The sequence below is a fragment of the Halyomorpha halys genome, unplaced genomic scaffold, assembly GCF_000696795.3.
Source record: "Halyomorpha halys isolate HHAL.00 unplaced genomic scaffold, Hhal_1.1 Scaffold94.1, whole genome shotgun sequence".
NCBI lineage: Eukaryota > Metazoa > Arthropoda > Insecta > Hemiptera > Pentatomidae > Halyomorpha > Halyomorpha halys.
In genome coordinates this window covers 676,235-688,432 of record NW_027114465.1, presented here as the reverse complement: position 1 = coordinate 688,432, position 12,198 = coordinate 676,235, and the positions used below count along the sequence as shown (strand labels likewise).

The 12,198-nt window shown below is 30.1% G+C and overlaps 1 protein-coding gene across 2 annotated transcripts in view; it reads left to right on the top strand.

Moving 5' to 3' along the window:
* Nucleotides 1-1,071: 1,071 nt before the first annotated feature.
* BRWD3 (bromodomain and WD repeat-containing protein) overlaps nt 1,072-12,198 on the top strand; it is a 28,529-nt gene continuing 17,402 nt past the window's right edge. The window contains exons 1-18 of one of the 2 annotated variants that reach the window (XM_014415193.2): nt 1,072-1,739; nt 1,826-1,884; nt 2,007-2,036; nt 2,187-2,246; nt 2,322-2,472; nt 3,113-3,205; nt 3,440-3,600; nt 3,675-3,851; nt 4,639-4,796; nt 5,218-5,367; nt 5,458-5,622; nt 6,157-6,358; nt 6,445-6,660; nt 8,086-8,311; nt 9,787-9,924; nt 9,998-10,136; nt 11,457-11,625; nt 11,699-11,944. In XM_014415193.2, the coding sequence (XP_014270679.1) occupies nt 1,706-1,739; nt 1,826-1,884; nt 2,007-2,036; nt 2,187-2,246; nt 2,322-2,472; nt 3,113-3,205; nt 3,440-3,600; nt 3,675-3,851; nt 4,639-4,796; nt 5,218-5,367; nt 5,458-5,622; nt 6,157-6,358; nt 6,445-6,660; nt 8,086-8,311; nt 9,787-9,924; nt 9,998-10,136; nt 11,457-11,625; nt 11,699-11,944 (2,574 nt within the window). In that variant the 5' untranslated portion in view covers nt 1,072-1,705. The remainder of the gene's footprint in view (nt 1,740-1,825; nt 1,885-2,006; nt 2,037-2,186; nt 2,247-2,321; nt 2,473-3,112; nt 3,206-3,439; nt 3,601-3,674; nt 3,852-4,638; nt 4,797-5,217; nt 5,368-5,457; nt 5,623-6,156; nt 6,359-6,444; nt 6,661-8,085; nt 8,312-9,786; nt 9,925-9,997; nt 10,137-11,456; nt 11,626-11,698; nt 11,945-12,198) is intronic. The other variant, XM_014415192.2, reaches the window with a different exon arrangement.

The window sequence follows — 12,198 nt, the reverse complement described above, 5'->3', positions numbered from 1 at the left end:
GCATTTATCTGGCTACATCAAATAATTTTAAACAAAAGTAAGTAAAATTATAATAGGTAATAAAATATGAACAAAAGATACATATCTATGTAAGTTTGTGTTGGTGTTTATTATTTACAAGGTTACGGATGATTGGTATTCAAGAAGATGGATATATAATTGACGTTAAGGAGGAAGCTTTGCGAATAGATGGATAAATGAATAAGGAATTCCAAAATGAGGTAGCTCGAACGGTAAAGCATTTTTCAAAGGAATCAGTTCTATAAGAAGGGATGTACAAATCGCTAGGTCAGGATAATGCATTTAACAGGTGGATGAATAAACGCAGACTGAGGTCAATGATTTAGGATGGGTTTTTTAGTTCTTGAGGTTTGGAATATAATCGCGCCAAGAAGGTATAGTCTTCGAAAACTGGAATAGAACCAACTTTGATCGGAATAATAGTAAGAGATATGAGAACGTCTGGGAATGCCGAAGATGAAGCATAATGCCCATGATTAAGTTTTAAGAAGTTTGTCGGGGGGTGCGGTCAGCAAAGAACAACATAAATAAACAAAACCATATTTATTTATTTTATGCCGACGTTTCGACCTGAGTTTCAGGTCTTCATCAGGGGTTGTGGCGTAGAGGGAAGATTGGTAACCCGATTGCTTCAGCCTGATTAAAATAAATGCCTCTTATAAATTACTAATAACTTAAATAAATAAATTACTTTCGTAGGCCCAATAAGTTCTCCTCATTCGTGGAAATGATTAGATGAAACTTTATACCCTACACTCTTGGTTCTCGATGCCAGAGTGTTACTTAAACAATTTTTGTGACCAAATTTTTTCTACACTGGCCGGTATTTGTCTTTTAATACTTGGTGTTTTGGATTTTACGTCCTCTCATATGACATAATGTATAGGTTTTACGTATAAGATACTTAAATTATACCATCGACGAAGACTGCTTTTACATATGAAGAAAAATAATTTCTTCTCAGCCTTTTTTTTTCTTACTAGCATTCTTAAAATAAATAGAAAAATTAATTCCAACATATTCATATGATAATGCATTTTTTATACGGTTATAATTTGAACGAAGCACGTTTTCATCGTTAGGTGTAGTATTTAGTTCTTATTAACTAATTAAATGAATAATTTTCATTATGATGTCATTATCAAACAAACGATTTAATAAACAAAAAGAAAACAGAATTAATGGAGATCAATAAACTGAAATGTTTTTTCCTTGAAAAGTTACTACTTTGACCTCTTTGTCGGTGTTTATACTCTTAGCCAGATCTTGGCGAGCTCTTGCCGCTGTATCATGAAATAGACTTTGTTGTTGCCAAATAACTATAACTTTAGAATTAAAACTAGTTTCCCTATTGAGGTACATAACCACTAATATAACCTCTTTGTTTATTTTCTATTGCCCTTAATATTATCCTCATGGTGCTCTAAGGAAGATTTTTTGAAGTAATGTAATTTTAAATTGTTATGGTTAGTTCTGAAGTCAACTGTCCATAACATTTCTATTGTGGAGCATTGAAGTTGAATGTATTGGTGTTATGGAGACTTTATTAGGGAGTGATGTGTCTATAGTGCTGGTATTATAAGATTTTTTTATTGGCTTACTTGAAAAATGGACAGTGAACAATGAATGGATGGAGGTTAGTTATGTATAATATTGAAAGGTTTAAATTGACATCAGGTTTATTATGGAAGCTTCAGGTTCTGAGCATTTTAGAGAAGGTAATTAAGTTTATGTTTTGTTGCTATTTGAGTAGTGTATTTGTTTTTAATATAATCTAATTTTGATTGAATTTTAAATTTTACAGAGTTATACTTCCTCATTACTAAATTTTTAGAAGCTGGGCCTTGTCAACAGGCAGTAAAGGTATACTAATCCTAAATATGTCTACGATCTTAGCTTTTAGTTATATGTGTACTTGGTGCAAGATATTATAAACATTTGTAAAAATTATTATTATTATTGTGTCTTTTTTTTCTTTTTTTTAGACATTGAAGAAAGAATTGTCTGATCATAAGGTGATTATAATTCATTATGTTAAACCTTCATTATAGTATATTTTTTGTTTAAATATATTTCATAAATTCCAAATTTAGTGTTAATTTTCTGTTGTTGATATCATCATTTGTTTTAAAAATTCAATGTCAACTCCCTGATATGTATTTCAGATTATACCATATCGCCTAGACTGGGAAGGTAATAGGCATGAACAATCCTTTGATGAGCTGGTAAGAATATATCACTTGATAGTTAAAGTTGAGATATTTTATATTTGAAAATATAACTTGTTATTTTAACCCTAGGAGAAAAAATATCCTCACATTTCTCCAGAACATCTTTTAGAAGTTTGCAAGAGGATTGGGCCTATTCTTGAAAAAGAAGTAAAGCCTTGTGCACCTGGAGTTAAAACTTTATTAGGAGTTGGTCGACAATCTTTACTTAGAAATTCTAAAGGTGAGTGCTTTCTTCTATAAATTTACCTCAGTTATGGTAGTATTTTAAAGCAGTAATATTGTGTTTGAAAAGTGAATCTTGTAGAGTATAAAAAAAAAAGGAATGGTTAAAAGCTGTTTAGAATATGTTTCATTTTGATTATGCCAACACTCAAAGAAGGCTGTGAATCAATCCTGAGAAATAGTTCAGAAGTGAGCTTCTTTATGAACATACAAAAGACTAAGTAGATTGGAGGAAGATAGTCTAGGTGGCAGTCAATAAAGGTGTCACAATAGTAACCAAAAACTATCAAGAACCGATGGTTTGCTGAGGTGAACAGAGAAGTTGGTTAATGGAGAGTGAGGAATTAGTGAGATGTTGCATAAAATCAGGATTGAAGTAGGGTATTGATTCGTCAAGCCAAGGGTCACATCGACCTATGCAGACTTTTGTTATTTAGATCATGCTGAACTTAAGATCTCTAATCCTAACAGTCTTCCTAGATCTTAACTTAAAATATTAACTAACAATAAAATGCTGATTGAAGAACCATGAACTATGATTTTTTATTATTTATTTATTTTTTATTTTTATTTTTTTAGAAAAATTATAAATAAATTTCATTATAATTTGTTTTGATTAATAATACTTTGGTCTATAGATGAGAAGACTCACTTGCGTTTATCTGAATTCATTGCTAGACGCCATGGTGCTTCGCTACATAGCCCCATCACTTGTCATCATCACAATATTGGTAACTTAATATTCATATTTCTTTAAATGAGATTGTTCATTGCTTTTATAAATGGCTATTATTTTGAATATTATTGTTTTTAATTTTTTTTGGTAATTTAGTTCTGTTAACATAAATACAATATGTGAATGCACAAGAAATTTTTTAAAACAATATCTCCACTTAAAATAATCTGTATTTCCTCTGACCCTATTCACCCTATTTTATATACAAACACTTATTTTACTCTTTCAGTTCAGGTACTGTTTGGTCGAGAAACATCTGGTCCACCCAGCCGAAAACACCTTATCAGTTCAAGAATGTACACTAGAACGCATCTGCTCAATAGAACACTTGGGCATTTGTCTGCTGTATATTGTCTCCTGTTCGATCATACTGGAAGATACATAATAACAGTACGTTTGCTGAATCAATTAAGGAATGGTTTGACGGTAATCGCATCATTAAAAAAAAATTATGAATATTTCAGGGTGCAGATGATCTTTTGGTGAAAATTTGGAGTGCCTTAGATGGAAGACTGCTCTACACCTTGAGAGGTGCAGCTGCAGAAATAACTGATATTGCTATTAATTTAGAGAATACTCTGTTAGCTGCTGGTAGTTTAGATAAAGTTATACGGGTTTGGTGTCTACAAACTGCATATCCTGTAAGTAATTGCGGATATATGTCCTGTTGATAATTTCTCTTAATATTTTCTTGTATACTCTCCAATTAGTTGTAAAAGGAATGTTGACAGCAATTCATTTAATCTTTCAGTTGTATTTTATACATTTCTTGCTATTAAATCTTTATTATTACGTTTTTTGTGTTCCTTATTGTTTATGTACCTTCTTTTTGTGGTATAATGTAAAGGAAAGAATGTCTGATTGGTTAATGTTATAGTATTTTAAGATTCTTAAAAAAATTGTGTCTGCTACAATCCCATCAGCCATAATTATTGAAAATTTACTATTTCAATATTTATAATAAGGTTTTAATATGTATATAGTATATGCAGATTTAAGGTTTCATTTTGAATATATAGATACATTTTTTTTTTTTACTGTGTTAACTAAATTTTTGTAATCAATGACAAATGTACTAAATCCAGATAGTGAGCTATTTGACTCGTATGAAATCTTTATATTCATATTGTTGTATCAAAATTTTCTTTCAGTGGACTAATACCAATGACATTGTTATTAGGATTAGTTCCCATAAGTTCAAATAAGTACTTGTACTTATTATTACTTAAAGTACTTGAGACTAGGTGTTTCTTCTGTTTAGTAATTAATTGCTAACTAGTAATGGTGTAAAATTTTTTGTCATTTTTATTGCTTAATGATTTTTTTTTATATATCACAATTAAGATATGTTATTAGATTTTTATTCTGTGACAAGATTTTTTTAGTGTGTGAAATTATTTAATTTTTCCTATATGTTTTTTTGATTAGGTAGCTACACTTTCTGCTCATACGGGAATGATTACAGGAGTAAATTTCTGTCCCAATCCTTTTAATGATATTCATTATCTTGTTTCTACGAGTACCGATGGTTCTGTTGCTTTTTGGAGTTATGTTTTTACATCATGTGATGAACCTGTGATATTTCAGTAAGTAAACTCCCACTGTACTCCCGAGAATTTAATTTTTCATCAAAATTAATCTATTTTTCAAAATGTTTAAGTGTTTAAAAGTTACAGTGATGTAAAATAATTAATATTATTGGTATGCAATATTAATATTATTGGACAAGTAGTCTTCCATCTGTAATCTGGATGGGTCTATTTTGTTTTTGCAATTTATTTCAGTTAGTCATTATAATGTAAATGTTTTGGAACCTCTCAAATTTATTACAAATATTGTTGACATATTTGTCAGTTTTTATTTAAATTTTTGATTCATATTCATTTGTTGCCATTTATCATTTTCTACTCAATCAATGTCAGACTTTTTTATTTATCCATATTGAATGAATTTTATATAACCTTAAAGTATTTTTTAATTTTTTTTTCTTTTTTCATTTGTTTGTAGGACAAAGCCTGTTTTGTACCATGAAAAAATGAGACCAGGACAAGCTCAGATGATATGTTCAAGCTTTTCTCCAGGAGGAGCATTTTTGGCTGCTGGAAGTGCAGACCATCATGTCAGAGTTTATTGCATGAAAGGAGATTCGCCTTATCGGTTAGTTGGAAATTTATTAAATTTTATAGTTTCTAAAATAGTTTTTTATTGATTTTTCATTTTCAATTTTTATTATTTTACTCATTTTAGAGTGATGGAAATGGAAAAACATTCAGACAGAGTTGACAGTATCCTATGGTCAAATAAAGGATTAAAATTCATTTCTGGAAGCAAAGATGGAACTGCGGTGTTGTGGCAGTATCGAACACAAACCTGGATCACCCGCCAGTTGCACATGACTACTTCACTCCCTGGGTATAATAATGAATCTAGATGCGTTTGTTCCTTGTTTTATATGAGATATATGCTTTAAAATCAGTTTTCTTGGTTTATTTTAATGTTCTATTCATAGTTTTACACCTCATGGAATTTTATCTTTATTTTGGTCAATAAGATCAAATGCAGGTCTGTTTAAGTAGCAATGGATAAAATTTTTGATTTGTAGGAAAATTAGGTCCCATTGGTTTTCTTGAGATTGGTAAAAAGAATCATCAGCCTCTATTGCTAATCTTGTTCCCCCACCATTACCAGTACTTGTAATGCCTTATTAGGTGTGGTTAAAAATTCTTTTGTTATGCCTAAACAGACTTCATTAAATTTGACTGAGCATTATCACATGGAAAGCCATATTTAGTCCTTTTTATTATAATAAAAATTAAATTAATAGGAATAAAATTTAAAAAAAAAAATCCAATCACTTCATAGTTGAGAAGAATTTCAAAAATAATTATAGGACAATTTTATATATTCAGATTATAATTTTATTTATTTTATAAACTATATTTTTAGGAAAGTGTCCAGAGAAGATGATCCTCGACTTAAATTGAAAGTTACTATGGTTTGTTGGAGTACAGATGACACTTTTGTAATTACTGCTGTTAATAACAATGTCATTAAAGTTTGGTCACCGGTGAATGGGAAGTTACTTAAGGAACTGAATGCACATCGGGATGTTGTCTACTGCCTTGAAAATCATCCTCTAGATTCTAGAGTCAGTTGATAAATGTAATAAATATTTGTAAATTAAAAGGATTTCATTAATTCTCAGACAGTTTATGTTGACTAATTCTATTCCAGATTATGTTAAGTGCTGGTCACGATGGTATCATTTATATATGGGATTTACTTACTGGTGAACAACTTTTTATGCATCAAAATCACATCGAAGGCCAAGGGAACGGTGCAGTATTTGATGCTAAGTGGTCACCTGATGGAACTATGATGGCTTCCACGGATTCCCATGGTCATCTTCTTATTTTTAGTTTGTCTGAGTTCAACGATAAAATGAAGTTGGTAAGGTTTATATGTTTTTATAACTGATTATTAGATTTTTAAATAGTTTTTTTTTTGTTTTTAATACATAATAATTCAAATGGAGAATTCCTAATTATATCTACATATTATTGTGAATAAAAAGCATCAACATGAGAATTATATTTTTATTGAATTCAAAAAATTTATTTGAGTTTAAACCTTTAACCGCTTAAGGCAGAGTGAGAGTATTAAGCTGGTAGTGGTTGTGATAGTAAAAGACAGGACACACCATCACAGTGTGAGGCGATTTTGCGGTTGCTTTTGGTTAATGCTTTCTTCTCACCTGTAGAATGTTCATAACAAATTAGGGTCCCTTTACATGTTTTTGGTGATGCAAAAAATGAAAATGTTATTGATTTTAAGATTGTGTATCGTTTTATTTTAAATTTTCTTATTTCTAACATATTAGGGTCACTTTATATGTTTTTAGAGATGCAGATAATTAATACCATTGTTTTTTAGGTCGGCTGTTTGAGTATCGATTTATTTTTGATTATCTGGTTGATAACAACTTAGGTCCCATTTGAAATTTTTAGTGATGCAAAAAATGAAAATGTTATTGATTTAAAGATTGCGTAGTGATTTATTTTTACTTTTCTGAGTTCTAAAATTTTAGGGTCACTTAATATGTTTTTAGAGATGCAGATAATTAAAATACCTTTGTTTTTTAAATCATTTGCTGAGTATCGATTTATTTTGATTATCTGGTTCATAACAAATAAGGGTCCTAAAATATTAAGTACATTAAAAATATTCAAATTACATTTTATGTATACATGAAGAAAGTTGAGAAAAAATTCCATAATATACTAGACTGATTCAATACTTATGATTAACTTAATATTTCCCCTCAAAGATAACAATATATGTAATTTAAAATCAGATAAAAAAAAAAATCGGCGAATTCAATAAAAGAATATAATTGTAAGCTATCGAGATCATCCATATATCGTTCATAAATCATTGTATTAATATATTGTTTTGATTTTCTAACTATAAATGCATCCTGCATATATGTGGCTGGAGCACTGGGGACACGGATTTCATTGTCTGCATATATGCAGTTATAGCAGTTGGGTTAACAAGTTGTTATACAATTATTAGTTGAAATTAATTTCTTAACAGTTTGCCACTCTTCACTTTAGAGGGTAAATCTTATGAATAACTCAAGTACTATGGTGTGAACTTGGATGGGTTCTATCGTGGTGTACTATATTTCTCTTTCTATGAAAACACTAACTTCTGTGTAATAATATTTGAAGGAACAATATCTTTTAGACTGGTAGTAGAAATAAATATTTTATTATTACAAACTATTTTTAGTTTTTAATTAAGTCAGTTTTAAAGATATTTTAAAAGTTGAATACTTCATCCAAATAAAAAACTTTGTTTTTTAATTTACAGTTACCGAACGAGTTGTTCTTCCATACTGATTATAGGCCTTTAGTGAGAGATGCACAAAATCAAGTTTTAGATGAACAGACGCAAACACCTCCTCACCTTATGCCTCCGCCGTTTCTTGTGGATGTTGATGGTACACCCTATCCTCCCAACTTACAGAGGCTCGTACCTGGAAGGGAAAATCTTTCTGCAGATCAGCTGATACCTAATATAATCATATCAGCTGGAGGTAATTCCACATACCTTTATTCATGGTTTTAACTCCTGTGATTAATAAAGAAAAAAAAATTAAGATTATCTCTCCAATTGATTACCACTCATGCAATAGCAATTATGTTTTTATAAAAAGTACTTTTCCATATTTATTTTAGTTTAAAAAAAAAAAAAAAATTTCTTGCAAGAAAATAGATGACGAGTTCTCACAGAATTTTATGATGATAAATATTCCTATAAAAGTGTAACTTTTGAAGTACACATGCAGAGATAATGCTCAACGGTGAACTACAAGTACTGTTAAAGTAAATCAGCCTCTAAATCCTTCACTAGTAACTAAAGAGAGGAAATCAGCATTTTATAATGACCATAAAAGCATTTGATAAAACTTGGTACACATTAGAGGGGCTTGTTTTTTCATATCAAAAACAAGTTAGTAAATATTTTGGAAAAAAGTTTATAACTATTTAACATATCATACCAGTACCATATCAACGTATCAATACCTTCCTTATATTATACCACATCAAAATATTTTTTGATGATACAACATCCTGGATGAATACTATAAGTTGCGATTAACTGCATTATCCGTCGACTTTTAAAACTTTAGTTGAATGAGAAAACCATTGAGATTATACAGGGAATGAATTGAGGATCTCAAAATGAGAAAAAAAATTCTCTGGAAGGTATGTCCATTAACTCTTAATTTAGGAGAAATTCACATCTAAAGATTTTCTTTGTTAAGAATTATTTAGATTATAATGAATAAATTAATATGTGTTCCAACTACTTTATTGACATAGTAACACTAACATTCATATTAAATGTTGCTGAGCCTTCTTATTGTTCAAGGGAGTCAAGTATTTGAGCACGAGTATAGAGTATAGAGGATCAAGACTGGCTCACCATCCTTCTTTCTCAGCAGCAGTGGTAGAATGGCAATGGATATGTTTTACTGTTTCGCAAGTTTCAGTAATCCTTTTTCATAAAGAATTTAAGTCATTGACTGGGCTTGGATAGACTTAAAAATGTCCCCAAATAAAAAAATTCAGTGCCGTTTGGCCACTGCTCTTGAGGAAGAAAGATGCCTGTCTTTATGCTCAAAATAATCACTTTGAAAATATTTAATCTTAATGTTGATGAACCTAAATAATTCACAACAATGACAATTTTTAGATGTGAATTACTTCTAAATGAAACGTTAATAAATATATCTTAATAGGGAATTTATTTATTGTTTTGATATCTTCAAATCATATTTTAAGTTTCGACCCATAACTATGAAGATCAAAGATCAATATTGTCAATTGTGTGGTTTTAATTCATCATTAAATTAACAAAATTTAGTTTTATTTTGTATTTATCATTAAGTAATATTTGACTAATTATGTAACATTTGGTCGATGGATGGATTATTTATATTTCAATTACCTTCTCTGTGGAGCTATATCTTTAACATACCACCATTGTAAATATATCTTCTTGTAGGTCAAGCTGAAGTTATTCAACCTGTTGGTGAAGTTAGATCAAACATCGATCAAAGAATTGAAGAACTTGCACTTTCGAACCATGTTCATAATTCCCATGAAGGTTCGTTACCAATGAATGAATTATCTCCAAGATCAAGTAAGCTTATAAATATTCTCATAATTTAATATGTTTCGCCACGATAAATTGATATCAACTTGTCATGAATTAGGAATACTAAGGAGAGGTGATATTGAAGGTGTGAGGCAATCAACTGGTGATTGGCAGCTTAATGGGTTTAAGTTGAAAAATCAAAAGTATATTGTTAACCAGCTATCACGTGGAATGCTTTACAGTTTAAAAGCTGAAATGTAAGTGTTTATTTTTAGTTTGATTCCTATATTCTTTTAAAAATACAAACATAACATCTTGTATTAAATATATAAGTTGGATTTTTGGACAAACATGTATTTACACATTAAATAAAAATGAGACTACATATATAAATACAAGATTAAAATACTAAGGTTTTTATTTTATTGAGAGTGATATCACAAGTTATTCCTTGGTTCATCTGTGGATACAAATTAAACTTGAACCGTGCTTTAGCAACCTCTACAATTGTTAAGATTAGATTCCCTTTTATACTATATTTTACACTGTGGATGAAAAGTAAGTCCATGGCAGAACTATTTCCCCTTTTACAAATACAAAACTCTCATATGTCTGTCCAATGCTGAGTCTTTACCTTCAATCCTATTTCTGCTATGTGCGCCTGTTTTGAGGACCTTCCTTCTCCTTTGGTCAGCAAACTTTCCACTGTACATAATTGAGTCATGGAAATGGAAAAGGCTATAAGTGCCAGAAATACGAAAAATGAGATTTTGACGGGATAAGGTTGAAGAAAACAGTGCCAATGTGATCGCTGGAAGTTCCTATCTTGAACGGTTTAGTTCCTAGAGCTATAATTTTTCGAACAAAAAGTGTGGCCAGCCACCTGTTTTTATTGTTTTTCTAAAAACCAGTTTTTTTGCACTTACAGCCTTTTCCATTTCCATGCCTCAATTGCCATCAGTATTACAGATCCATTGACAAGATCTTCCTTAACCCTTTGAATACATATTTATTTGAAACATTTGGAGCATATTTAATTTTTGGGCTAGTAAGAATAGAATAATTTATTTCGTATTATTCAGTTTCAGTTTCAAGGATGTATGAGAACATCATGCCCAAATGAATGCATGATGTACTGATATGTCAAATGTAACCCCAGGGTTAATTAACTGAACTAGTTGCTAAAATGACCACATTCAAGCAAAAAAACTCTTCAGCTTTATACATTAGTATAGTTTATTAATATTCACTCTAATTCTTTAATTGATCTAATACATTATATTCTCTGTAATGTTATACATACTATCTATTCAGTCTGAGACCATCCTTACAGTGCATAATATACACAGCCAAAAAATATAAAGGTAAAAATAAAAGGACAACATTGTATACTATACATAGTAAAAGGAAAATAAAATATGAGATAATTAATCAGTTTGATCAAATAATATGATGAAAATATAACTCATTGATCTAAAATCTTGCAAATTTTAGAAAAATCTATTACTTAACACAAATCTTAATGTGAAAGTAATCTGGATGTATCCTTAATGTTAGAACCTCTTTTTTTTTAATAGGAAATTCATTGGTACCTTGGAATTAGATGAATATGAGAGAGAAAGTAAGAAAGTCGCTGAATTTATTCCTGAAATTCCTATAACACTGCCAAACAAGAAACCTAACAAGAGGCGTAATCATAGTTATAGGACTCGTGCTACTAGAGATGTTCCTGTTCCAACTTCACAGGTAATCCTCAATACCTTAAGGATTAATGTCTTTAAACAATGTGAGAATTATACCAATATTATTTATTTCATAGGAGGGAGAGGAAGAATCAGAAAGTGCTCCAACAGATGGAAATTCAAGTGATGCTACTGCGATCTCAGAGCATATTGGGAGCAGTACTAGCGATTCCTCGAGCTCTGAGTATTCTGATTGGGTGGCTGATCATAGTGTTAATTTAGAACCTCCTCAAAGGAATCGGCGTCAAAGGAAACGCAAGCCGCCTCAGCCTGCTTCTAAACCAGTCCCTCCTGCAGTTAAAAAGTCACTGCCTGAAAATAACGTATGTAGTAATTTAAAAATTTTAATCTTCGTTTGATGAAGTATATAGATTTATTTTTTTAAGTATATAAATTTATTTAATTATGTATTATATTATTTTACATACTTCCGATAAGATTTTTTTTTTTACATTGTTTTTGATTATTTCACATTATCTAAATGTTTATGTAAAATGTGGTGATATACAATAACTAGAGATATACATGATATACACTTTCTAGAGTCCTTCCTTATTCAGTAATTCAGTTAAAAAAC